This window comes from Centroberyx affinis, unplaced genomic scaffold, assembly GCF_046629955.1.
Source record: "Centroberyx affinis isolate AG114_WGS23_722 - 3 ecotype Tasmania unplaced genomic scaffold, CSIRO-AGI_Caff_v1 ptg005098l_1, whole genome shotgun sequence".
In the NCBI taxonomy this organism is placed as follows: domain Eukaryota; kingdom Metazoa; phylum Chordata; class Actinopteri; order Beryciformes; family Berycidae; genus Centroberyx; species Centroberyx affinis.
Window position 1 is genome coordinate 69,095 of NW_027282523.1, and position 27,257 is coordinate 96,351.

Here is a 27,257-nt window from a genome sequence, read left to right on the forward strand (position 1 = left end):
TCACACATTTACAATGTACAATATTACATAATAGAATTACAATGTACAATATTACATAATAGGCTACAATGTACAATATTACATAAAGCCTAATCAATACAAGGAGAGGGAAAGAGGAATATGGGACATGGGGTGGGTTTGGTGAACATGATGCAAACCTCATCGCTGATTTTATCACACTCAGCGGAGTGCCAGAACATCAGATGCAACACACACTTACCCTGTTGATGTTGTCCCTGGCTGAGGAACAAGGTACGGGTCCATGTCCACCTCCTGACCCTGTCTGTACTCTGCATCCAGGTGGTCTTCTTCCTCCCCGTCCTGTCCCTCATGGTCCTCAATCTGCTCCACAATGAGCCTCAAATAATCCGCGCTCAACTGCTGCTCTTTACGAGGGAATGCATCAGATTAGTATAGCGATCTCCATTCATCTCTGTAATACAAAGACATGTACACACACAGTAAGTTACACACTGTGTAAATAGATAAGTCACAGTATTGAAACACTTAATTAGTTTAGCTTAGTAAAGCTTAGTTTACTTTCTTTCCATACCCCAAGCCCTCTTTAGCATGTGACGTAAGCGCGACGGTCCCGTCAACAACACACGCTGCCTTCAAGTGCTCCTCGTAAGATCCACCGCTACTCTTAATTCGGAAGTTGTAAATTCAAATGCATTTGTACGGATAAAAAAACAAAATAGACCCTGTGACAGAAGTTGCTTTTTTGGTGGCTATTTTAGTGGCACCGGGCTACTTTGTGCTGCAGCGGCAGAATGAAAGAGAGAGAATATGTATGAGGCATGTGATTGATGTTTTCATTTCTTAATTTGCCAGAAGTTGTTGTATATATGCGACAACTAAAGGTTAAACAAAGGATGAGAAGAAACATACAACAACGCAAATAATTTACACAGAATGGATAATAGTAACACATAATAAAATACATCACGTTTACCATCAATTGTTGACACCTCTTCCATGCTCTCCGCCCCTTAAACGTCAGCTCTCGGCAACTCCGTTATTAGAGAAAATCCTGACTTTCTCGGCAGTATTTACCACTTCGTTGAGTCGTTCAAGTGATCTCATCCCCATATTTCCGACAGCACCCGAAGGCACCAACGGGAGCTCATCTGTTGGACAGGGAAACTAAAAAGAGGAGCCAAGTGAAGACTTTTCACTACTGCTAGCTAGCAGGCTAGCTTTTAAAGTCAACCGTCCATTGACGTAAGGAACTAGAAGTTGTTTAGGAACTACAGTGTCTCTTCCGTAGCACACATAGCAGTCGAAATATGTTTTAGGGACGTAATTTTGTTGCGCTTAAAGTAATAAGGCGGACAGCTTCTGGCCAGCTGAAGCTTGTGGCTAGCTCGTTAGCTGGGAAAGAAGTGGAAGCAAGAAAATGGAGCTGGACGACGCAGTCCTGTACCAGGACGACCCGGGCTCCTCGGCTATGATGTCCGAGCGAGTGTCGGGTCTGGCCAGTTCAATATACCGTGAGTTTGAACGGCTAATCGGAAAATATGACGAAGACGTAGTGAAAGAGCTGATGCCGCTGGTCGTCGCCGTGCTGGAGAACTTGGACTCGGTGTTTGCTGTCAACCAGGAGCACGAAGTGGAACTGGAGCTGCTGAAGGAAGACAACGAGCAACTTGTTACCCAGTATGAGCGAGAGAAGGCACTGAGGAAACATGCAGAAGAGGTACGGTTGACCAGACAACTGCCTAACCAACTAACTAACTTAATGTCCAGTCCCAGATACGTTACGTCCTCTCTTGTATGGAGAGTGTATACCAAATTAATGTCGAAAATCTGGCAATTTCATGTTGCCTTGCTCACCGACAAAAGTATAACCCTCATGAAACCTGAATGAAGAACTTTTCTAAATTTGTAGGAGCCACTCTTCAATTCGGCATACATACAATCCACCAAGCCGCACTTTGTTTTCAGTAACATTTTAACATTTAGAACTGGTTCACACTACTGGCTACCGCTGATCATAGTTTATTTTAGTGGAAGAAGATAATTGGAACAACAGGCGAACCAATTTTATAAGTTGACATTTTATTGAAATAAGTACTACTTGGTGGATTGGATGTGTCCCTAAATGATGAGTGTCTCCTAACGATTCAGTGAAGGTCTTGACTCATATTTAATTAGGTACTGTTGCCAATAAGCGAGACAACACTAAAATTGCCAGATTTCTGAATGGATATGGCGTGTCGTTTTCTCCCCGCGAGAGAACGGCATTCATAGGGGCTAGGTCTGACTACACAACTGCTCAATTAACCGACAAATGCTTTCCCACCTGCAAACGTCTTAGTGTACTGCAAAGGTGATGGAGATGGCTGGCTTGCAGACCACAAGTTGAGCGCAAATAACACTTTACAAAGCACAAACTGTACTGTAGTCGCTCGCTCATGTCACCATGGATGCCACTCTTGGGACCTGTCGTTGCTGGTGGTGCTGTATGAAGCTTTTAGACATCTGCTGTAGTTTAGTTAGTTCACCATAACCCATTTTCCAGTCAAACATCAGATGCATGCAAACCAATCACTGATTTGTTTGTCTGATGGCTGCTGTCTGCTGCTGATCACATTCAGCCCCATATCTAATGAAATATCTCACTCAGGCAAAAGCATGTTCCCCTCATTTGATTTAACCAAATTACACACATATTTGCATACTCTTCAGCACTATTTACTTCTACTCAGCAGACTTATCAGTCTTCCCATTTCATAGTGTGTCATTTGTTTACAAGAGCTTCATTGTAGAGCATTGCCTTGTGATTTACACGTTATTCCCTCTTCTCCCTCTTTTCTCACAGTCATTTAGTTTTGACTCTTGTCTATTACTGTAGTAACATCGAGCATCAACTTTTCTCCTCACCAAGAGACCTGTCTTATCGACCTAAAGGCTCTGACACTTAATCAGCTGCAACAAGGCCTATGCTAAGTCCATGGTAGCAACAGGCACACTGATGAGCTGAAAGCATAAGCTGTATAACCCAAAGTCTTTGTTATGTATTTTGCTAGCTTATTGCCACTAAGTCTTAACTCCTGGCTGTACTCCTGTACAGACTTCCCGCACCGCTGTACAGTGTGCTCGTTTTTCCTCACACTGTCAATACCTCTAATATTGCTAATTCTGTAGCTCAAATGTGTCAGCGTGTCTAATCATTTGTCCTTTCAACACACTCACCACAGCAGCCACACAAATGTCTGTGTCTTGGATAACTGGTGGCAGCAATGTGATGAACAAATTGTACACTTGATCACTGTTCATTTTGTCGACACCAGTTATGACAAAAAGCAAGATGAAAACTAGAGTGATGCTGTGAATTTCAAACAGCCGTGACTACACTAAAATGATAATTCATTGTTGATGAAGAGGTGACATGACAAAACTGTATTAAGAGAGAGCCACTCCATTCAAAGCTGTTCTACACTGAATTCTATGCACTTGTGTGTTTTTTCACTATTTAAATCTCACAAACACACAGCATGCCTCCTTCTAACCCTCCCTGGTCTGCATGATATGGCATTATACACACAAGCAGTCCCTCACTCAGGGGGTTTGTAAACTTAATCTGCCTTATTACTCTTGCAGTCTCTACTTATTTGATTCCAGTAGAACGAGTAGAACAGTAGAATGCTGGCCAGTATGGTCTTGATTGGGAAAAATGATTAAAACATTTGCAAAAGTAAAAACTAAATCAAAGTAAATAACTAAACACAGAAAAACCTTTGAAGATGGAACACTACAAATAAATCTAAAACAGCCTTAGGATTTCTTGTCAAGATTTGTTTGGAAGGGTGGAGGAGGAGTTGTGAATCACATAATAATAGGTGTGTGTGGCACCACTCCTAAGATTTGTCCTATACTGTTGACATTAGACTTGACAGTGAAATGTTGAATGACAGGCTCTACAGGTCACAAAGCAGTCGGTTAATAATTTATTGGCGGTTCCTAACGTGTTGTCAAAACGTTTTGATCATCCCCAGGCCTGTGCACGTGGGAATTTTGCTTGGGTTTGTTGCTGTTTTAAGAAAAATGATTCTCACTCTCACTAATTGACTCAGTGCAGTCTTAACTGGATGACATGCTGCTGTAAGAAATGCCTGATCCCCTGAAGAGCCAGTCCTTTGCTCAGCCAGTCAGCTTGCCTGTTATTCTGATGACTCCCTATTTGCCTTGCAATATTTCTATCCTATAATGGTGTAATAAGCCTAATCATTTGACACAACTGCTCTATCAGAGAGAGAGTTTAGCTTCTGTACATGTCAGTGTAGCAGCTTGAATGGGCGGTAAGTCACAATTCAGGAATCAGCATGAATGGCCATAGGAAGTCATCATTGTGCCAGAATGAGGTCATATGGACAGGACTATTGGCTACACCATAGATTCAAACTTCTCTTGCCATGGTCTGGATAAAGTTGATATAATAGAGTTGCACTGAGGTGGAATCTGGATTAAGAAAGAACATGTTTGCTGTTCTGTAGGTGTGTTTTTTTTTTTTTTTGTTTGATAAAGGTTTAAAGTAGTAGCCTACTCTGCGAGAGTCATGTTTTTTTCTTATTTTGGCGACATCTTCGGTGCTATGCAGTGGTGTGGTGTTTCTGCACTACACTTCCCAGAGATTACTTGTCAGTCAAACAATGTGTCCACTACTATCCCTGCTCATGCCAGTTCTTCTTCTGTTTATTCCAACAGACTGCTGTTACTGCTGCCGGAAATGTAAAACGCGTGTGCCAGAGGATTTTTATACTGGGTGTTTGGAATGGCAAATGTAAAAGCTTTCATGAACTGGCTATAGGTTGAATCACTATTGTGTTATATCAATCAGCGATAGAGAGTAGCTAAATGGTTAGTTATATGAAAATGTTGTTGATTATTACTTTCAGTTGCCTAATTGTAAACTTCCTCTAATCTAATATCTGTGTTGGTAGGGAGTTAAAACAGTGATGCAGGTTTATGTATTTTTTGCTGTTTTGCGATGTGACTACCAAAAGCAGAACCCATGACTCGCTCCACAGGGTGCACACACACAGACACACACTCTCACACACACCCTCACACAACCTCTCCACATCTCATCATCACTCTGACCTCTCAGTGATGCTGCTACAGTAATGTGTGACTTGCTAACAGCTGTGACTAAGTTGAGAGCAGTTGTCTTTCATTAGAGACATTTCACACTAGAAAACCTCAAGTGTCACACAAATGAAGAAAATTGTCACACACTGAGATTGATTGGATGTGAAGTGTCCAAACACCAAAACAATTGCCTATGCAGTGGAGGCGAGTGAAAAGCATAGCTCGGTCTCAATTACTAAGCTGCTCATTTGGATGACAAGTCACTCTCACAATCAAAGAAGCAAATGAATCTTATCAAACAAACATGCTGCACAAGCTGGCAGTTTCTCCCTGCTCCAAGCCCAAGAGGCTTACCTCTTCCTAGTAGTTTGACTCAACAGACAGAGCGGAGGAAAAGGGCAGGGCAGGGCAGGAAATTCTCAGGGAAAAGCAGCACTTCCCTCGGTTCTTTTGTCCAGTCAGGGTTGTCAGGCTTGCCCCCCATAACCTGAACAATGTCTTGGGTTTGGAATACGCAGCAAGACGTCACACCCTGTGATGATGTAAGAGATCTGTAGGCTCAAGAAAGACCACAGCCTGCTCAGAAATGATGCCAGGCCATTGATCATCAAGGTGAAATCCAATGGGAGACAGGGCAACAGCATTGGTTTAGAAATGCAGAAAGTCAGAAAGAAATTTAGAAAGACTGTACCATAACTTAGAGGTCATGGATTCGATCCATCCAACAGCCAGAATGTTCATCAACAGCCATGAGTCTCGTCCTGTCCTTGAGTAATGGACCGAACCCATACCTGCTGACTCATTGTAAGTCGGCCTGGATAAGATATTAAACTTCAGGAGTAAAACAAAGCTGTAAACCTAAGCATTGTCTGTGCAATAAAGCAGTGGAATCTGGGATATCATATGAACACATATATTGATTGCAGCCATGACTGGAAGAAGTGTTATACCAACTGTCTTCATATTTATTTTATTCATATTTTCATCCTTGTCAATCATGTCATCCCAGCCACTGCAGATGAACTAATCTGAGCTAATCTGTGCTCGCATCTTTATGTTAAAGGCTGATTCTGATAATATTCATGAACCATGGAATTATCCTGCGAGACACAGTGCAATAGTTCTTTGCTCAATTTATTTTATTGAGTTGCTTGTGGTCGCCAAGTCCTTACACACCCCGGTTTTCCCAGATGCCCCAGTAACAACCCACAGCCAAGCCACTGAACACTGAGAGGAGTTTATTGCACTCTCTGTCAATTGAGTGCCAATACAGTGGTGCCCTGTGTGTGCGGTTGTGCATCCACTTGTGCTGGAGCCACATGCGTGCGTGTACGTATGTGTGCGTGCACGCTCGGTGGACAAAGGCAGCATTATACATGGAGCGTAGGGGGAAGAAGATCGCAGAGTGCACGTTAAAACGGTGGAACACTCATTCTCTAGAGCGCTGTCATATGCACACCCTCCTCGCTGGGTCATATGATAAGCAGCAGGGTGTGTGTGTGTGTGAGACAGATGTTAGGGGATTGTGTAAGTGTTAATAAATCTGTAGGCTGATGTGAGTGTGGGGGAGCGCGTGTCAGAGTGCGTCACCCATACGTTCATCTTTTTTTTTATTTATTTTTTTTAGGCATTTTATGCTCTATTTTTGATAGAGACAGTGTGAGAGAGAGACAGGAAGGCATGGGAGAGAGAGGGGAGGACATGCAGCAAATGACCGCGGGCCGGATTCAAACCCGGGTCGCTGCAGGAAGGACTGAGCCCCATGCGGCACGCGCTCCACTCGGCGAGCCACCGGGGCACCCCACGTTCATCTTTTAAAATTGGTGCAACTCAGTTGGTTCCACAACAGTTGTCTGCTTTCTTTATCTCGAGGAGGATTCTGCGTTTCCTTCTTGTCCAGTCAGCAGCACCTCCCAACTATTATTTCACCACATATGACAGGAATTGCTCATTTTAGACATGTAGCATGTGCCTAAGATATTTTTTTAATGCCTCCGCGCCGGCGACAGCCGTGGCCAGAGGCATTATGTTTTTGGGTTGTCCGTCCATACGTCCGTCCATCCCATTCTCGTGAACGCGATATCTCAGAAACGCCTTGAGGGAATTTCTTCAAATTTGGCACAAACTTCCACTTGGACTCAAGGATGAACTGATTAGAATTTGGTGGTCAAAGGTCAAGGTCACTGTGACCTCACAAAAGATGTTTTTGGCCATAACTCAAGAATTCATATGCTAATTATGACAAAATTTCACACAAATGTCTAATAGGATAAAATGATGAAGTGATGACATTTTATATCCAAAAGTTCAAAGGTCAACTTCACTGTGACATCATAATGTTTTGTTTACCACTGTAGCTGAGAAAGCGATCTTGGGTCATTCTACAAAAACGGTGGAAGTGCTGTCACTTACTTTTGCAGACACCAAAATCCTTTAAGTTGACCTAATAATCACATTAATTATATATGTTCAACAAATAAAAACTGTCCTTGCAATGATAAAACAAAGTTTATTGGCGGAGGCATACAACCGCGAGGCGGTTATTTCTAGTTTCATATTTAGCATGTCTGTATGTTGCATATGTGTGCTGTGTTTGAGCAGGACTATGCTGTGTGTGTGTATGTTTGTGTGTACGTGTGTACGTGTGTACGTTCAGATTATGGTTGTTTCCCCCCAACAAGCCCTGCCGTCTGTAGTCTAGCCCAGTGCAATGTTAATGCTCTTAGTAGATTTACATGGGAACTAGTGTCTTTGTTCTTTAGACGCTCCCTGGGCTATACTGGGCCCTCCCTAAATCTCTCACCACCCACCCTCCAATAATTCCTCCCATAAGTCTACAGCAAAAAGTACAGATTCTGTACAGTCCCATGATGCTTTTCTGATGATGACATAGAGCTATTTAATTATCAGTTTAGTAGAATGTGATCTCAGCTCTCTGGCTCCCTAGTTGATCAGTTGCCTTTATCTGTACTTTTAAGCACTCCTTATACAACAATGTGTTTATTACAGAGTGCCTATGTATGGTCTTGTGATCATAAAAAAAGATTTAGCTATATATATCACCATACATCACTGCATCACAGCAGTTCATGCAACAGATGAAGATATTCTCCGGTCGTGTGACATCATCTAAATTAATTTACATATGAAAATAAAATTAGGGAGACATGTGAAGAATAGCAGCTAAAATGTGAAGATTCATAGTTAAAGTAAAATTTTCACAATGCAAATTTTAGTTGGATAGCCTACAGGTATAGCACAGTGTCTTGCCCCTGATTGAATGGCCTGTGGTTTACCTCCGCCAAGGAAGTTATGTTTTCGGTGCCATTTGTTTGTTTGTCTGTTTGTTTGTCTGTTAGCAGGATTACGGAAAAACTACTGGCCCGATTTTCATAAAACTTGGTGGAGCATGGGCCAAGGAAGAACCCATTACATTTTGGAGCGGATCTGGATCCGACTCACGAACAAGCAATAATAGCACGAACCTTGGTGGAGGTCTGCGGTCTCCGAGTGCCCTTCTAGTTTTAAGAGAATTCACAAAGACATCTTGAAGAGACATCTTTGGCACACTCCATAGATCACTTCCATCTCACAGTCTTGCAGTCTTGGTGTGACGTCAGTATAAAGAACAGCCTGCTTGTTGCTCCATAGGCTGGAGGCGGAGCAGGGTACTCAGGTGACCCCCCCCGCCCGCCCGCCACATCTCCTGCTGAGGGGCAGACCGCTGGGCTTCTCATCCATACTGAATGCCCACATCACAAGACGTGCTTACAGGCAAAGCACACTCTCCCTGTCGCCAGACACCTGACTTAACTGATCAGCTGAGGTATCAATAAATGGGACACTCACTGAGAGGACCAACCAACAAAAAGGGCAACAAAACCATAATTTGTTTTCCTCTTATCACTTGGAGTAAAGGGGTCTCACTGTTCTAGGCTATGACCAGTCGTGTGACTACACCGCTTTCAATGTCACTGTCAAAATCTTCCTCTGCTTCTATAAGTCAATGGACAAATGTCTTGGAGCAAATATGCATGTGGGAAATGGGACCCAGTAACTATATTGCATATATCTTTATATCTTTATTTATTTTCACATGCGTATATTTTCATATCATATTTTCATTCTTTTTTTGCTTCAGTATATTATACTGCTGTTGCACACCCTGCATAATATGCTGTAAATTCATATCTCCATAATTTTTTATTCATTTTTTTTAATTTGATATGTGCCAACAGTGTTCTAGGTTATGTTTTATATCCCCATTTGCTCTGTTTTTATTTATACCCTTATTTTCTTTGCTCTATCCTATTATTTGCTCCTGCAGACCCAGATCACTAAAGTTTAATTTAATCTAATCTATCTGCGAAGTGTTTGTAAATTGCCACTGGCGCGGAATGGGGTGACCCAGCGTTAACAGGATTATATTTGGGCAGCAGGGTGGTTTAGTGGTTAGAGGAACTATCTGAGGCCCCTGTGTCACCAGGCATTCGCCCTGCTGAAGTGTTCCTGAGCAAGGAACCGAATCCACCGGTGCTGCTCTGTAGTTGACCCTGACCTCTGACCTCCTTGTAGAAAGAGAAAAGACAAATCTCCCTACAGGGATCAGTTAGCCTAAGTATCACATTATTATCATCATAGTGATTTATTTTGTGTCTTGGTCTTCAAGAGTGGAGGATTCAGATGTTTCAAGGTTCTACAGTTGTTGATGCTCATGGTACAAGAAAGTGTCCAAAACACTGTAAAACTGTACTGCATTAGCATTGGTAGTTACAACACACACAAACATGAACAGCTACAGTCACACGGTTCTTAGTGGTAGACGCCCTGAGAGAAAGAATGAGGTTGGCGGCAGCTGCTGCTGTGAAAATCAAAAACACAACCTTGACATCAACTGTTACCAACTTGCTGTGTGTGTGTGTGTGTGTGTGTCCTTAGAGAGAGGGGATGAGCTCACTGTTTCAACTTTTAATCTCAGGGTCAATTTGGGCTCTGAATGATGCACTGTCTTCCTCCCACCGCAGACGTGACAACTGTGAAGGAGCAGACACACACACACACACACACACACACATGCAGGCTGTACCGTGGCTGCTAGTGCGTGTGCCAAGAAGCTGGCGCTGTGCACCTGTTGTGCAGAGAGGTTAAGTAACATTCACAATGGAGCTGAAGACAGATATGCTGTGTCCCTTTTTTCCAGTAGTGTCAGCACTGTGTTTGCACGGTTAGACCTTTATCACACGCACACACACACACACACACACACACACACACACACACACACACAATGGCAAGACCACACAAGGTCTCCATTTCACTCCTGTCTCTTTTTCATACACACTCAAAGGGTTTGATGTGGTCGATGGTGGTGATTGTAAGGTCATTCAGAGCGGGGCCGATGTCAGACTGGCTTTGACCCACAGGACAAAGAGGAACTGACTTAATGACCCTCACTTGTATGTGTGAGATTCCTCTCTCTTGTTGCAGCCATAAACAAATCATCGAGCCCTCACTTGAAACTGCGCTCCACAAGTCCGCAACGCTAACGCCGGGTTCAGCGCATTGATGATTAAATGTCATATTCTTCTCCCTCTTTATCTGCAGAGGTACATTGTCTTTGAGGACTCCCAGGAGGGTGAGAAGAAGGATCTCCAGGGTCGACTGGTGACGCTGGAGTCACACACACGCCAGCTGGAGCTAAAAACGAAAAACTATGCAGACCAGAGTAAGTCCTGTGCCTAAATACACACGAACACACACACTTGTCTTTTTGTTTGTCTCTCTCACATACATAGGTTCACTGTAGCAGCTTTATCCTCTCCCAAGTCTAACACACACACACAAACACACACACACACACGCACACCAGTGATACCCCCCGAGCGGCATCGACTGTTTGCAGGTCTTGTGACTGTTTGTTAGCCTGATGCGCCAGAAGGCAGATGGACTCCCCTGTCCCTAATGAATAAAGACCATCAGTATCACACTGTGAGAGCCGGGCTGCCAAGTCTACCAAATGAGCCGTAATGGGATAGACTGCACGATACAAGGAAGGAACAACAGATTTCATTGAGAATAAAGGCATAGATATAGGAAAAAAATCCCTTTGATCTGCCTCCTCAGCTCTTATTCTATTCCGTTTCTTTTGCTATAGCTTCGTTCTTGCATGATCATTCTATGGTCTCAGGAATATTTTAGGGCACTAAGACATATTATGTTTGGTTGCTTATAATTTTTTCTGATTTAGGGATTGAAGCTTATTCTACTATAGCACTCATCGGAAGTCTCACTGGATAAGAGTGCCAGTTAAATGCCTAAGATATAAATGTAAAAATAAATTGACCATTAGTGGTGTTGGTCTTGTTTTGAAGTAGGAAAGGCCTTTTAATGTGTATCAGAATGATGTAGTCTGGCCTCAGAGTGTACCACAGAGAGTATGTTGGGTTTCACAGGACATCAGAAGAAACCCACATGATATGCGTATGACTGTGCTGTGTTTGACAGAGTGTGACTGGCTGTTTGTTCCACTGCAGGATCATAATATCAGCCTTGTATACGCTTGGGGAAATGTTGAGTTCTCAGCGAAGATGTCACACTTCCCCTTTTTTTGAGTCATTCGCAGAGTTTCATTGGTGTCTGCATTTAGTTCTGTGGACCGAAATGGTAACAATGTGACTTAAGTAAGCTGGGTGGGATCATGCCAGTGGAGCATGAGTGAGACCACACTCACAGTGAGAACATACTCACAATTTTACCTTATATTCGCCAACATACTCAGCTGAATGTGATTTTCTGGTCAGCTTTGCTCTCACTCATCACTCTCTCAGATATTTATATTTTTCTCTTTTTCAATACCCAAATGATCTATCTATATATCTAGATAAGGCCAAAACAACTTTCTTTCAAAAGTTTAATGATATTTGTTGGTCTTAGTTTTTTCATTATAAACTATGCTTTGATATGACAACTTTTCGATTACCTTGTTTTTTGGAACCAAATTGTCATAATGCATCTTTCCTGTTCTCAACCAGTTTTTCTGCTGTTGTGTGTAATTTAGATAAGAAGCAAAAACTGTAACCTTTGACAATGGTGTTGTGAAAACATACTTTTGTGTGGATCCATACCTTCAACTAGGGCTGAAAGATATTGACAAAAAATTAAATTGCGTTTTTCTTGTCATACATTTTTTAGAACTTTAAAATTGTTTCAAGAGATGTCAGTGTGCAGGATTTACTGAGTTTGAGTATGAAAAGTTTTCACCAATATTGTACGGACCAAAGATTACCTGCAGCTTTAAAACACCTTGTTCAGAAATTAGAAATCCATTTTGAACGCCACTCTCTTAATTGCAATTAATTGCAGCTTGTAAATTGCAATTTGTGAATTACAGAAGTTCATATTGCCATTTCATTTTTTTTTTTAAATTAATTGTTCAAACTCAGCTCTACCTTCACTCTAACCCTAACCCAACACGGTATGGGCCTACCTCCTAGCCCTACTAAATGTGTAAACATAACCTAAATCTTAACTGTGCTTGCACAGCTCACCATTAACCATAATATAATATAATATAATATAATATAATATAATATAATATGATATATAATAAAATATAATATAATATAATTTACACAGTAGCAGTAGTGATTTTCAGGCTTTGCATGTGGGGCTTTCCTTTAGGGTCACTTCCTTGTACTCTCCACACACCTCTGTATCTGACCTAGGTTATTTCTGTTCTACTCCTCTACTGCTAGTTCCTCTATCACTCTTCTCATAACCACACTGAATCACAGTTTGCATCATGCCATGCAGCTGCTGTCTGAACGGTCACTCTCCGTTGATTGCGTAGGCATTGGGTTCTTCCAAATTCTCTACCTGAGCCTCGTTTAACACCTGAGAAGAGGACTATTTTGGATTTTGAAACCTGTGCTGTGAAGCATGAAGCATTTAGTACTGAATGTTCTGTGAATTAGCTGTATCAACTCTCGACTGGCGCTTGGTGCACAGCCATTGTAACTAAGCAGATGGGAAATTTTAGTGCCTCCACTGTCGGCCTTTGTGAGAGGGCATTTGAATACAAGTGCACGAAGACTGTCGGGCTGTTTTGACTACAAACAACCAGTGCCAGCCAAGAGCCGCTCACACAATGGAATAGCTAAGTTGTGGTCCGTGGGCTGGATATAACTGGGACGGATGGTTGCTGCATAGATGGGTCTGTAGTTCATATGTGTTGGACCTGTATGTGTGTGTGTGTGTGTGTGTGGCCCTTTCATAGTAACACTGAGAAGTAGTAGTAGCCTGTGGTTCTTAACTTGATTATAACAGATTAGGTTTTATAGGAGAGAGTGTCGTGCGTATTCTATCCTTTGAACTTCCTTGGAGTTTTATGATTACAGACCACATAAAATGCACCAATGCTGGTTACTTTTTCAGTCCTACATAATCAGAGACGGAAGGAGCTGATGTGTCAGGCCACACAGATTAAAAGATGCTTATGTGATGTGGTTCTGAAAATCAGCTCTGCTGTTTCTGAGTTGAGTGGCTGAGCTCTTTCAGCCTCAGAGCCTTTATTCCTGATTACTGTAAGAGTTTGATTTTATGGATGACCCTGTGATCCAGAGTTGTGGAAAAGGCAGATCTAGGCTTTCTGTTTGGAAGTTGGGCAGGGCTTTCTAGGTGCACTGAGGACCTCTTGTGGCTCTGAGGTGGTATTACAACTACAACTCTAAACAACTGCTTTTATTTTACCGAGATAATCATACCACCACATCCAATAACACTGACTGAACTGAATGATGTAAAATGCTAGACTTCACAATGGTAGATAATTTCTCAGTGGAATAGTTTGATGAGTGAAATCTCATCAATCAGATCACATATTATTTGAAATTATGCAATTTTACAGGTGGCTAATGACTCTTTTGACAGTGTTCCTTATTGCTCTCAGTGAATTCCATGGCCTGTTTTATCATATGTACTTCAAGTCATTTTTTTTCCTCTTTCTCATCCAGTTAGCAGATTGGAGGAGAGAGAAGCAGAGCTCAAGAAGGAGTACAATTCCCTCCATCAGAGACACACAGAGGTATGCTGCACTGGAATAAAGATGTGTGTGTGTGTGTGCATGAGTGAGCAAGTTGAGTAAACATATGTCCATGTATGTGCTTGCACATTCTTGCGTGCAGTGATTACACACATACAGTGCCTTCTGAAAGTATTCAACCCTGTTGACCTTTTCCACATTTTGTTTTTCAAAATAGATAGTTAGGATTTTTGGTCAAAATGGGTAAAGTTAGGATTTTGGTCACTGTTTCACACACAACAACCCATAATGTCAAAGTTGATTTATTTTATTTACAAATTGATTAAAAATGAAAGGCTGAAATGTTTTGAGTCATTAAGTATTTAGCCCCACAGTGTACAATGTCAGTGACACTCCAGATTGAGTTAAGGCGCATCCAAATTCTTTTGAATGCCCTTTACATGTCTCAGCTTGAGTCCATCTGTTACAGCTTGAGTCCACCTGTGGCCAATTAAACGGATTGGCCATGATACAGTAAAATAGGGGGGATGTTAGAGAGCCAAGGATAGAGGGAACAATGAATGGAGCCACACACAAGCAAATTACAGAAGCTGCTTAGATTGGGGCAGCAATTGATGTTCGAACAGGGCAGTGACCCTAAGCATACAGCCACGTTAACACTGGAATGGCTTCAGAACAAGGATGTAATAATGCCTTAGCTGTTCACAGACTCCCCATCCAACTTAACCAAGGTTGAGCAAATCTGCATGGAATAATGGGAGAAAAGTCAAAGGTGCTTCTACACTGTATAAACTAAGTGGTTTGAATATGGTAAATAAATTATTGCTGTATTTAATTTTCACTATATTGGCAAACATTTCTAAAAACATACTTTAACTTTGTCAATATGGGGTATTTTGCACAAAAATCTCATTTGATTCCATTTTGAATTCATGCTGAAATACCACAAAATATGGAAACAGCCAAGGGGTTTGAATACAGTTTCTGAATGTACTGTACATTGTCTTACACATGGAAGCAAAATACAATCATCCGAAATTCTTTCATTGATGTAGACAAACAAGACATTGCTATTTTCAGCCTTTGGCAAGGGAAAACAGAATACAGTTAGGATGAAAGGAAGAGAGTAGAGAATTAGAGATAGAGGGATGACCTTTAATAGGTAGAAAGGCAAAGGTACTTTATCAGATGGAGCGGAGAACATGAAGCATCCAAGCATAAAGTATGTTGTCTGTCGAGCCTTTGGCCTGCCAAGGTCTGTTATCCATAATGCATCACTAACAGATGCCCCAATGCCGAAACAAACCACTCGGGCTGTAGCAGCCAACTGTTGATCTGAATAATACTGAATAGAAAACATGGAAGTCTTAATAAAACCTGTCACATACACGCTGTCGGTACATCTACATGGTGTATTGTGAGCCTGACTGTCACAGCTGTGCTTAGACACTATGTAGCTAATATGTGACAGCTAAGTTCAGTTTTGCAGCCTTTTATTATTGCATTGTAGCAGAACCTTGTTTTTCCGACTGCCGTGGGAATTGGAGGCTTTCGGGAGAGTTGAATACAATGAATTCGCTCATCAGAGAAGATTTCAATATATAAAACACCCACTCTCTGTGTGTTATATACCTTCCAGATGATCCACAGCTACATGGAGCACCTGGAGCGAAGTAAACACCAACATGCAACGACGGTATCAGAGCCTTCAGACACGGGCACATCAGCCAGAGTGCGGTGAGGCAACCCAACCCAACTACATCATGTTTTTTACTCACGCATTCACACTGTGTTTGTTCATTCACATTTTGCTCCCTGTCAATATGAGAGGAGCTTGAGAATCAATAAGTGTCATTTCCCAAGTCGCTGGCCTTGACCCTCACATAGAGGGAGCTCTGATCTTGGACCACTCCTCAGTTCTCCTTGAACATATTCTCCATTGTGATCTTTAATGGCAGAAACACTGAAGCACACTAAACATTTGCCTGACACTGGCACTTTCAATCTGAGTTCACTGCAGGAAATACCAATCTTAACAAGTTATTTAATCTAGTATTGAGACTTGAAATTTTATTTTTTAAGTGCCATTCCTTGATACTAGTGGAGTGATCTGCCTTTAAGATATTGGCACTTATTTCTAGAAAATTCCTGAAATAAGTGAAACTGCATTGGAATGGAGTGGAATTATCTCAACCCCTTTGGCAGAATTTTTCACTCAAGAAAAATATCTTATAAAATAACTTATCTTAATCTTATATAATATCTTGTCTTTCAAGACTTGTGAAGATGGACACTTGTAGTGTTTTTTGGCTGGACCGCAACAGCGGGGCCAGCCCTACAAACGCGAATGTCTGTCACTGAGTGACTGACTGACTGACTGACTGAGTGACTGACTGAGTGACTGAGTGATCAAGTTACACCATTGATGTAACGCCATTGGCGGCCAGTGCCGCTAGCTGGGCGCCGACGGACCCATCGGGACCCGAAAACAGCGTTTTCGGCACCGATGGGTACTAGAACGCCTGCCGCTTGGATCGGGAAGATCAATGCGGGCCGTGGGCGCGGTGGAGACGACAGCGGCGGACAGAGGAGATGGGACGCGCTGGAACGGAGATCAGTATGGATGTATGGACTATTATTCTGTATTAGCAGTCTACAGCAGAGTTAGTTACACCATTGGTCAGCCGTGGCACGTGGCACACTCATACACGGTCCAGCCATATACTAGGTTTTGACCTAGTCTTGTTTATGTAGTTATCTATGTGGGTGATTATATACTGTATGTGTGCGCCTGTAGTGGAGTACTTGGATTCAGTGTTTTCACCTCTGCAGGCTCCACTCCTACACACACTGTCTCCCCTACAGGCGAGCTCTGCAGAAGTAGGTCAGGGAACCTGTCTCAGCAAAAACAAAACCAAAAAAAAACATCAAGCCAGGAGCGGATGGAGAATTGGAAAGCAGCATCAGTTAAATGCAAGAAAAGAACCTCATAAAATAAAGATAGTAGGAGTTGTTGGTAGGTAAAGGTTGATGTTATGAGAGGATTTGGACAGAAAATATGGAGAAGAAAGACTGTCATGAGCTACTGTAGGAAGTGGTGAAAGTGGAATGTGGCGGGATGGATAGAGGATGCTGTGGATGTGTAAATCAGAGCAGTTGTTTGGCTGTTGTCAGAGTACTCTCCTGCGATGGGATGATGTGCTTTGTGGTTCAATGCTCTAATCACTAGCAGAGCAGATTATGGCAGCGAGGCCGAAGGTCATAGAACTAGAACCCCCTAGTGAAAATGAACATTCATTTCCAGAACATGGAGTTTAACCACTAATTCAGGGTTCTTTCCCCATGTCGATCAGTAAAGTATACATTATAATGACATTATTTTGTTTAGCATTTAGGGGAGGTTCGATTAGACTATTAAGTTGTTTAGTGTACCTTTGGACCGTGTGTGTCTGTGCATTTAGGCAGCACCCTGTATTCCCCACACTATTCCTCCACTTAATGCAGACACACTGCCAGTTCCCACAGGCTTCCCCCCCCCCTCCTTTGCTTGGTCTCCCCCTTTTACAGCCAATAAGCTACAGGCTGAGAGGGGGCATATGGAACGAGCTGCCTCAGCATCAGAGAGAGAGAGAGAGCGAGAGGGAGAGAGAGAGAGAGAGAGAGAGAGAGAGAGAGAGAGAGAGAAAAGAAGAGAGGGAGGGGTGGTGGGTGCCATCGGAGTGAGAGAGGGAGAGCGTCAGAGTATTCTAGACTGCACAGCGGCAGCGGTGTCGCAGCTCGGCAGAGGAAGGAAGAAGCGGAGGAGGAGGAAGGAAGGAAGAATCACCTGCCGTAGGAGGATTCACTAGAGGAGAGGAGCCGCTGTTGCCGCTCTGCTAACCAGCCAGAGCTCTGCTAACCAGCCTCCCATCTTTCTCTCTCCCCTCTCTGCGGATGATCTGCTCTGCTGTCTCTGGCACCGCTCCGCTCTAATCAATCACTGCTGCTACCGCCGCCGAAGCCACCGGGATTACGGTTGTTGTGACTGCTGCCGGGAGATCGCTCTGACCTCTCTGTCTGCCTCTCCGCCGAGCTGCAGCATTCACCTCCCACTCCTCCATAGCGCTGGCACCCCGCTCACCACCCAGCTAGTCGGATACAGCGTCTCTCGCCTCATCTCTAGGCGTAATTACAGTCATTTGGGCTCCAATTAACAACAGCAGAGGTCCGCCGGGGTTATTTCGGTGCTTCAGCGACCCCTCCTGCTCTGCTTTCACCGGCTGCGCCCCCCCTACCCCCTGGTCCCTGGTGGGGCACTGGGCCATGATCTGGGGGGGCCATGAGCCCCGGGTGTATGCTGCTGTTTGTGTTTGGCTTCGTGGGGGGAGCGGTTGTCATCAACTCTGCTGTACTGGTGTCTCTGTCAGTGCTGCTGCTGGTTCACTACTCCGTCTCTACCGGCGGCTTACCTGCCCTGCCCTCCTTACCCTCCTTACCCAGACCCAGCAGGTACAGCTGTGTGTGTGTGTGTATGTGTATCTTAGTGCATAGGTGTTTGAGAGTGATACTCTATCTTAATTTATCTCTCCAGTCCACTATAATCTCCATCTCCGTACTGCCAGTTTGGTAGCCATGCAGTCACTATGTTGTTGCCATGTGGGGGCTGTTGTAGTCAGACAGTATGAGACTGCCTGCTGAAAGTGGGTCAATAGAGAGAGATGGTAGAGAGCCAAATAGAGAAAACTGTACCACCTTAGACAATCCCATCTCAGAATATCTATGCAGCAGAGTCGATAGCTGTTGTTTATGTATTCTGAGTTTATTAAACATCTAATTTAGCCTTTTTGATCGTTAGACTAAGACTAAACAGGAGCTGGAGAACTGTCACTGAGCACATGATTTTTTACCTCCGCCACTCACTCCAGCTAACAAAAGGCGGCATTGGTCACCACTATCACTGGCCTGCATGTGACCTCTGCCTCTCTCAATATGGTGGTGTGTCTATTGTTTAGCGTCTGCTGCTTTTCATTGCTGCTTGCCGCCTGCTCTTTTCACCATGGCAGCCATTGTTCTGGTCCCACTGTACCTTTTGATACCTAGTAATGCGAATGGGGGCTGTTGTACCAGTTCCCTTGAAGTGGGAGCTCTAAAAGTTGATCATGGTTAGGCAGAAAGGTTTTTATTTCAAAGGTTTGATGTACTGGATATTGTTGGTCTGAAAGTGCTTACAGTTTATGCGGTTATGTGGAAGTTTGAGTGTGCGTACGTATTTACTCCATGTGAGTGTGTGCTACTAAATGTTTGTGTGAGTTTTATTATGAGGGTTGGTGAAGCTAACAGGTGTTTCTTGTTGCCGATGTGCCCCCACTACTGTATGAAGTCCTTCAGCTGACCTCCTTCCAATTACAAAGATAGCAGAATACAGCTCCATCATAGAGACAGATACAAATGGATTTGCATTATTGCTTCAGCTAATAGGCTGGAGGTAATGGAGCTTATGATGCACCCGGCCTGATATCACCACCCACCACTTCGGTGCAAAACTATCTCCAGGGAAGACTTCGCCAAAACACCTCTCTGTGAAATCTCGACTTAATCATGTCTTCCAATTTGTTTTTTTGTGGCTCCGTAATGAATATCAGTTATGTTCATCTGCTACCACTGCAGTGGGAAATGGACTAATTTAAATGCAGGCTGAGTAATCTAACTTGTGCAGTGGAAACTTCTGTCTGAAGTCTAACTGAAGTCTGACACTTCCTCTGCATATCAAGGTGGCTGAGTTTGCATTTTTACTTGGCTGTTATGAAAAAAAACAATGTTGGCATTGCTTTGACTAGATATGGGCCAACCAATATTGTTTTGGTGAAGTAAATAGAATGTTTAACCTGTTATGCAAGAGACCTCAGGCTTAGTTAAGTAGCTGTTATAAAAAAAAATCCTTATTCATCACCCCACACTATAACCCATTCTACGAATGTCACACTCTCTATAGAGACCTCATCACACCATGAAGAGGGAAGGCCAAAACATTCGGACTCTAATGAAAAGATGTCCGACTGGGTTTATATGGTGTGGAATGCATTCTATACCTTTCACTGGATATTGCAAACTATAAATTGTATGTTAACTTAAGCACCATGCTTCAGAGCAGCAATCCCCTCTCCTACCAAAAGAATTCTTTACAAGAATACGAAAGTTTTTGGGAGATTGACCCATTGGTCACCTTCCACCTTCACTTACTATGTGAACAGAGAATACTGTATAGTCCCTGGCAAGTACATGATTTTTTTTATATCATATTTTATCTAAAATTAACCAAATCCCTTCAGAAAACTGCCAGACTTGGCTGCACATCAAGATTACATTTAGCTTTAGAGCTGCTACAACTTCTCATCAACATAGTGTATGCTAAAGTGTTAGCATGGAGCACCAGAGCACATGATCTACCGGGGACACATGGATGATTTTAGTGTCCATGTTCCCATCACTTAACAGGTAAATTGACCAATCGGACAATCTCCCAAAACTTGGTGTATCCCTTTAATTCAGAATTGCTCTTATCTTTTTGAATCATTGTTCTTCCATCTCTTTTTCTGGTTGTAACCAGGAAGGAGCGTCCCATCTCCATGGGCATATTCCCACTTCCTGGGACTGATGGTATGACCCCTGAGCTCCAGAGGGAACCCGTGGAAACCCCGTCTGAACCCTGGAAATTCAACGACCTTAGCCACCCGCGGTCCAACACTAGCCTCAAGGTATGACACATACATACACACACATACACACAGGTCCTGCTTTGAAGTCTTGATTCAGTTGGAAAGTGTAAAGTTACTCTTGTAAATTGGCTACTAGTGCTTCCCAGGGACCTGAGTGATGACATCATTGCTAGTTCACTTCAGACTGTGTGTGGAAACAAAATGTGAACACTCGATGCCAGGGAGGGCCAAGGAAGGAGTACAATTCTATTCAGAGAGGAAGGATTGGTCAGTGTGTCCAGAATTTATAAGCAGCTTGTGTGTGTGTGTGTGTGTGTGTGTGTGTGTGTGTAATGGGGTGGCTTGGGGCCCTGGAAACCAGAGGAAGTGGTACCATTCGGGGGCCTGCCTTAACCTCAAGGGAGGGGGAAAGGACAGAGTGTCTTCACATTGTTGCTGTTGGAAACCATGCTGTGAGCGAGGCTCCATCATGAATATTAATGACTACCTATTAAGTATTCATTTGTTGTTATTACAACAAAGTCGGGGGTCATAAGATCATAAGACGGAGGAAGTGTTTTGGCTTTTGGTAACCCAAATTTTACTCAGGTTAACAGAGGCAGTGTCAGATTCCTTCATAACTGGCAGTCGAGGTGCTTGGGGATTCATAAAAATAGCATGGTTAAGTATTTACCAAATTCACTCGTTCTTCTCAAATTCTTAGGTTTTGATCCTTTTGAGGAATAGAATTAGCCTTTTGTTAGATGTGAGCAAGGACACAACTGCCATCATGTGTTTTTGTTCTAAATATATATATAATGCCTGCTTTTAGCCCCAAAGCAGGGTTATTTTAATCTCTATTATTAGAATCTCTTGTCCGGTAGTCCTGCTGTGAATGTCTCCCTTCTTTTTGTTGAACTTCTTTTTTTTGAGCACCTAGCCCAGAGTCTTACAGTACAATAGAGGTGTCAGAGTGAATCTTTCACACACTCAGACTCTGCACACACACACACACAGACCCACACACACACAGTTTTACCAGGCTCCCGCAGTACAGATACACAGGGATGCCTTTGTGTTATGGCCTCTGACTTGACATTTTCCAAAGATTTACAGTTAATGATCCCTCTCACTCTCTGGAGGTTATGGGGGGTTAGTGGAGTGGTTTCAAGGTTTTTGTTAGGGATAGCTATTATCAGAGTGGCAGAGGAGTGAAGCTTGCCTCGGATTGGCTGGCCAGTGCTACTATAGCAACACTAGAGAGTGACGCCAGCATGCAGACAAGGGATGTGAGAGGAGATACTCCCATCAGGCCAGAAAGAGGGGGAGAGAGAGACGAATGGATAGGGGTAGAAAGAGGAGGAGAGATGAACAGGAAAACAAGAAAAGGAAACGAAAAACTTTGAATGAGAGAATACACACTGAAAATGAGAGAATACACACTGAAAAAACAGTACAGAGAGAGTTCATTGTGTATGACTTGAATTGATGTAACCAACACTTGCCTTAGGGAAGAAGAGCTTACCGTATGTTAATTAAGTGCTGCAACCTCCCCTGCTCTTCAAGGTGACAGAGAGATCCCTATGGGTGTTTTGTTGTTGTGCTGATTGACTGTTTTTTTTTTTTTCTCCATCAGTTATTGTGCTATTTATAGGACTGAAGCCGCTGGTATTAATGGATCAAACCCAAACAGGGTTGGAAAATGAGCATGCCGCATCATTCAAAGGGCTTAGATGAAATGCCTCATAATAATCTCAGAGTATGTCTCACCTTCAAGCAGAAAGCTCCATACAACATGCCATTGCTATAAACTGATGAAACCTTAGAGTGTTTGATCGACCTTGTAAATGCCAGTTCATCATTTCGAGGGAAAGCCTTCGCCCACCAGGTCACCTTCTGTATCAGAGGAAGCCATAAATACTGCTCACTACAGAGATGTGATTTTTCAAGGTTTTTCCCCCCTTGAGGTATCTCCCGAGGGTTTTGGGCCACACACCTTCCATTCATTTCTAATGGAAGATTATTGTTTTCCTGCTCTTTTGTGTTCCAGCCACATCCCTGTTTAATGTAAAGGGACCACACAACTTACCCAACAATTGTACAGTGTCTTTCTAGATTACTTTGTTAGTCTTTCTTTTTATAAGCCTCTGCTTTATGCAGCTTCATATTCATTTCTCTCCTATTCACCTGTATTATCACACATCCCCCCCATGGCTTATTTTTCAGTCATGATCCTTTTTAACTGATGAATTTTTATAATAATGATTTGAGTCCATTGTGAGCTACGTGAGGTCTTAATTGTAATACCTCTCTTGATCAGTTGGAGGCACAAGTCTCCCCAGTCAGAGTGGAAGGTGAAAGTCCGCAGGAGAATTTGCCCAATCAGGAGGCTGAACAGGACCAGGTAGACCTGTCTGTCAGTTGTACAGAAACTATAACCCCGGCATCTACCAAACTACCAAGTTTTGTTCTGTATGTTTCATAGTAGCTGTGGTGTAGACATTGCTGTGATGCCAACATATACAGGCGATATCTAATATCTCACTGACAACTGCATGCTACTGACCTGCCACCTCTATATTTTGAGCTGTCCTCAAAGTTGATCTTTGAGAGCAGCAGAATGACACATTTTTACAGTATGAGATGAGTCAATAGCTTGTAGCTTCCAGTATCAATGAGAACTGATATCAGGATTCACTTGCACATCACGAGATTATATTGCCATTTAAAACATTGTTTTGATTGCAGTACTTCTGCCAGAATGGATTAGATTTATGAGGAGGTGGAGGGTCCTGGTTGCATGTGGTGTTTTGGTCATATTGTTGTGTTTTTGGTGGGTATGACTGCATGGCAACGTGCACACTGTTTGACGTGGTTGGTGTGAACATCCATTAATATGGCCCAATTTTAACTGATGGAGTGTTGATTTCTTTGCTAACGTAGTGCTAATGTAGTGCTCTACTGGTTACAGTGTAAAGAATTTTAAGAGTGGTTTTCATTTTTATATGTGATTTTTTTTTATTATGAGTTTGCCTTGTGAATGGAGTGATATTATTGTTATGTTATTTTTAGCTTGTTCCATTGTGTTTGGTTTGCATATTACCATCATTGTTGAGATGCACTGCATTCACAGCTGAAAAGAAGGGCAGTTCATAATGTTCATAATGTTACATAATGTAAATGAACAAGCAAGGCTGACCTCATGACAATCATATCTTTCCTCTCTTCCATCCTTTGTTGTCTACTTCCTGCCTTTCCTTTCTTCCTCCTGCACTTCCTCTTCCTCCATCTTTAAGGATGAAATGTCGAATGCGAGCCGCGGAGGCTCCAAGTCCGGCACCCCGACCAAGCAGGGAAGCGGCTCTAAAACTGGATCCAAATCCAACACCCCGCTGTCCTCTCAGGGTGGTACCTCCAAATCCAACACCCCCACGTCTACACGCAGCGGTAGCTCCCAGTCCACCACACCGATGTCTCCTCATGACAGAGCATCCAACGCGGTGACTCCCACGTCTGCTGCTGCCTCCGATGTTGCCATGGAATCTGTGGACACGCCCCTCCGGGACCAGGAGGGTTCAGACGGTCTCAACAAGAACCTGGACTGGAACAGCGGAAAGCCGGACAGCAGCAAGAACATCTCAACAGTGCAAGATGGTCAGCAGGGTCAGCTTGGACAGGGCGGTCACCTTGCCACTACACCACTCACAGGCGATGGTTAGTACTGCAGCTACAACAGTTTGTCAGTGATGTTTAAAGGGGTTTTATGTAATCTATGACCTCTATACAACCAGTAAAAATTCCAACAACATTGAAGTCTCTGTGTGTCTTGAAATGCCGATGGGCAGGGAGTTGTTCCAACAAAAAAGAGAATAAAATTCGGAAAATTTTGAAAGCCAGAAATCTAGTAATCATTGAATCGTTGGCATTGATGAATAGCTCTATCAATCTATCATTTTATGGTGTGGGACAGTTAAAAATGTACTTATTTCCCCTTTAAGTTTGGTGTTTTGTACAGACGGAAGGATGAGAATCAGACTTGTATGTGTTTGTATTCTCACTGAAAGATACTCATCTTATTTATCTCTCTTCTAGTCGTACTAGATGGAACAGACAACCTGGAGAAGTCTGAGGTGCAGGCCATCATAGAGTCCACTCCTGAGCTGGACATGGTCCTTGGTGGCTGCAGAGGAACAAGGTAGGGGACAGATTATTAGATTTATTATCATCATTAGGGCCGCACAATTGGTGGAAAAATGTTGCATTGTGCAAGTGGCTGCAATTCTTTGTCATAAGAGGAAAAGACTATAAATCAAGTTGAACATTGAAAAAAAAACTTTCATTGTATTCAAACTAAGCCAAGTCCAGCCGGTATCATCCCATTGTTCACATTCAGTGAAATAGTTTTACAATAGTTTACAGTGAAGTGCTGTAAAAACAAACTTTAGTTGTAAAAGCTGTGTTCACATGTATCCTAATTGCTGCATTCAGCAAAAGAATCGCATCGATATACATTTCATCTCCCATCTTCCAGATTTTCTTCCCCTGCTCATCTGTCCATCTTTTTTTTTTGTTTTCTTCCTTTAGCACGCCAACTAAAGGTGGCATAGAGAACATGGCGTTTGACCGTAACACTGAATCTCTGTTTGAGGAGCTGTCTTCAGCAGGAAACGACCTTATAGGAGACGTGGACGAAGGGGCCGACCTGCTGGGTAAGAAGCCTCACTCTTCTAGGACTTGGCATTACGATGTAGCCACAATCTCTATTTTTACACAGAACCACCAACGAGCTGTTAAATCATCCACATGCTATCATCTTCTCTTAACTGTCTTTTCTTTGGCTGCCTGGCCCGCTTGATTTTTCATCCTCATAGATGAGTTCTCTGGTGTGTATCATTACCTTCCCTCTAGATCGCTTCACTGGCTCCTCGTTTCATCTGTTCCCCTGATTCTCTATTCTGTTTCAGTTCCCTCTGTGACTCTCTATGGATGCATTGGAATAGATTAGAATGGTGCTGCTGTGCTGTGAAGGGTAGTCCTGTAATAGACTAGAGAAGTCCAAATGAGACCATTTAGCCTACAGGAATGTTGTTCAGTGTGTTGTTCTGTAGCTATTCAGTCTCATGAACCTCTGTCTAATCTGCATCATCCCTTGCGTGACTCTCAGACTACAACTTCCTAGGTAAGAATGAGAAAACATCATGTCAGTTTAGGACAGACATGAGAAACACCTGTTAATTGCCATGATTTTGTCACAGATTTTTACATTTTTCCCCTTTTATGATAACATGTTGGTGCGTGTGAGAAGATGAAACATTTATTTTGTGTTCATATTATTGCTGACGTTTCAGGTATGGGTCGGGAGGTGGAACATCTTATCCAAGAGAATTCCCAGCTGCTGGAGACCAAGTGAGTGCTCTGCCATTATAACTGTACTGTAGAGGTTTCACTTTCATCTTTTCAAAGCCAAGGGAGCTGAGATCAAATGGCTGGTATCATAAGACTCAGCAAAAGAAAAATGCTGGTTCTTCAGTTCTACTTCTTGTTAAGTTACCAAGTACTGTTTGACAGTGCCCAATATTGCCCATGTGCCCCTGAGGTGGGTTTGAGTGCTACAAATAGTACAATGCTGCCACCTTCTGCTCAATGTAGAGATCACATGATAATTTGTGTGCGTGTGTGTGTATTCGTGTTCAGAAACGCTTTGAACGTGGTGAAGAACGACCTGATAGCGCGGGTGGACGAGCTGTCATGTGAGAAGGAGGGTCTGCAAGGCGAGCTGGACGCCGTCAATCAGGCCAAGACAAAACTGGAGGAGAAGAACAAAGAATTGGAGGAGGAACTCAAGAAGTGAGTTGTTTGGGTCCTGGGCTCGATCACAGGAAATGCAAAGCTGTCTGTCCCCCTGTTTACGTGTTGTAATTTGAGCGTGCGTAGACATGGATGTTGAAGACTCATAATCTGTGTGCTCACTTGCAGGTTGCGAGCAGAGCTGGAGGAGGCCAAACACAAGACCAAGAACGAGAATGAGGACGATGTGAGTGTTTGCGTTGTCTATGTGGGTTATGTTTATGCAAGGGTTCGACAAATATGGGTTTCTGAAGGCTCATGCCAATATCTTGAGCTGACTTTCAACCTCTTTAGGCTGGAGCCTGGGGCGCATGGGTTTTAAAATGCCAAAATGACACCAATTTGGGAGCATTTTACCATGAATGAACTTGTATATACAGTACATTCATAGACTGTGAATAGTGGTTTAGAAGTATCATTGTGCCCGCAGAGTGACGTGCCCACAGCGCAGAGGAAGCGCTTCACCCGGGTGGAGATGGCCAGAGTCCTGATGGAGAGGAACCAGTACAAGGAGAGGCTGATGGAGCTGCAGGAGGCCGTCAGATGGACAGAGATGATCCGGTGAGGACAGGGCAGGAGCGGAGGGATGTACTGGTGCATAT

General features: G+C 43.1%; 1 protein-coding gene across 1 annotated transcript in view; it reads left to right on the forward strand.

Moving 5' to 3' along the window:
* The first annotated feature begins 1,068 nt into the window (after positions 1 to 1,068).
* The window catches only part of spag9b (sperm associated antigen 9b), a 38,476-nt gene continuing 12,287 nt past the window's right edge, over positions 1,069 to 27,257 (forward strand). The window contains exons 1-12 of the mRNA XM_071546045.1: positions 1,069 to 1,699; positions 10,699 to 10,819; positions 14,106 to 14,176; positions 15,774 to 15,871; positions 20,721 to 20,868; positions 24,105 to 24,522; positions 24,901 to 25,003; positions 25,393 to 25,517; positions 26,157 to 26,214; positions 26,503 to 26,655; positions 26,785 to 26,842; positions 27,086 to 27,216. Of these exons, the coding sequence (XP_071402146.1) occupies positions 1,400 to 1,699; positions 10,699 to 10,819; positions 14,106 to 14,176; positions 15,774 to 15,871; positions 20,721 to 20,868; positions 24,105 to 24,522; positions 24,901 to 25,003; positions 25,393 to 25,517; positions 26,157 to 26,214; positions 26,503 to 26,655; positions 26,785 to 26,842; positions 27,086 to 27,216 (1,784 nt within the window). The 5' untranslated portion in view covers positions 1,069 to 1,399. The remainder of the gene's footprint in view (positions 1,700 to 10,698; positions 10,820 to 14,105; positions 14,177 to 15,773; positions 15,872 to 20,720; positions 20,869 to 24,104; positions 24,523 to 24,900; positions 25,004 to 25,392; positions 25,518 to 26,156; positions 26,215 to 26,502; positions 26,656 to 26,784; positions 26,843 to 27,085; positions 27,217 to 27,257) is intronic.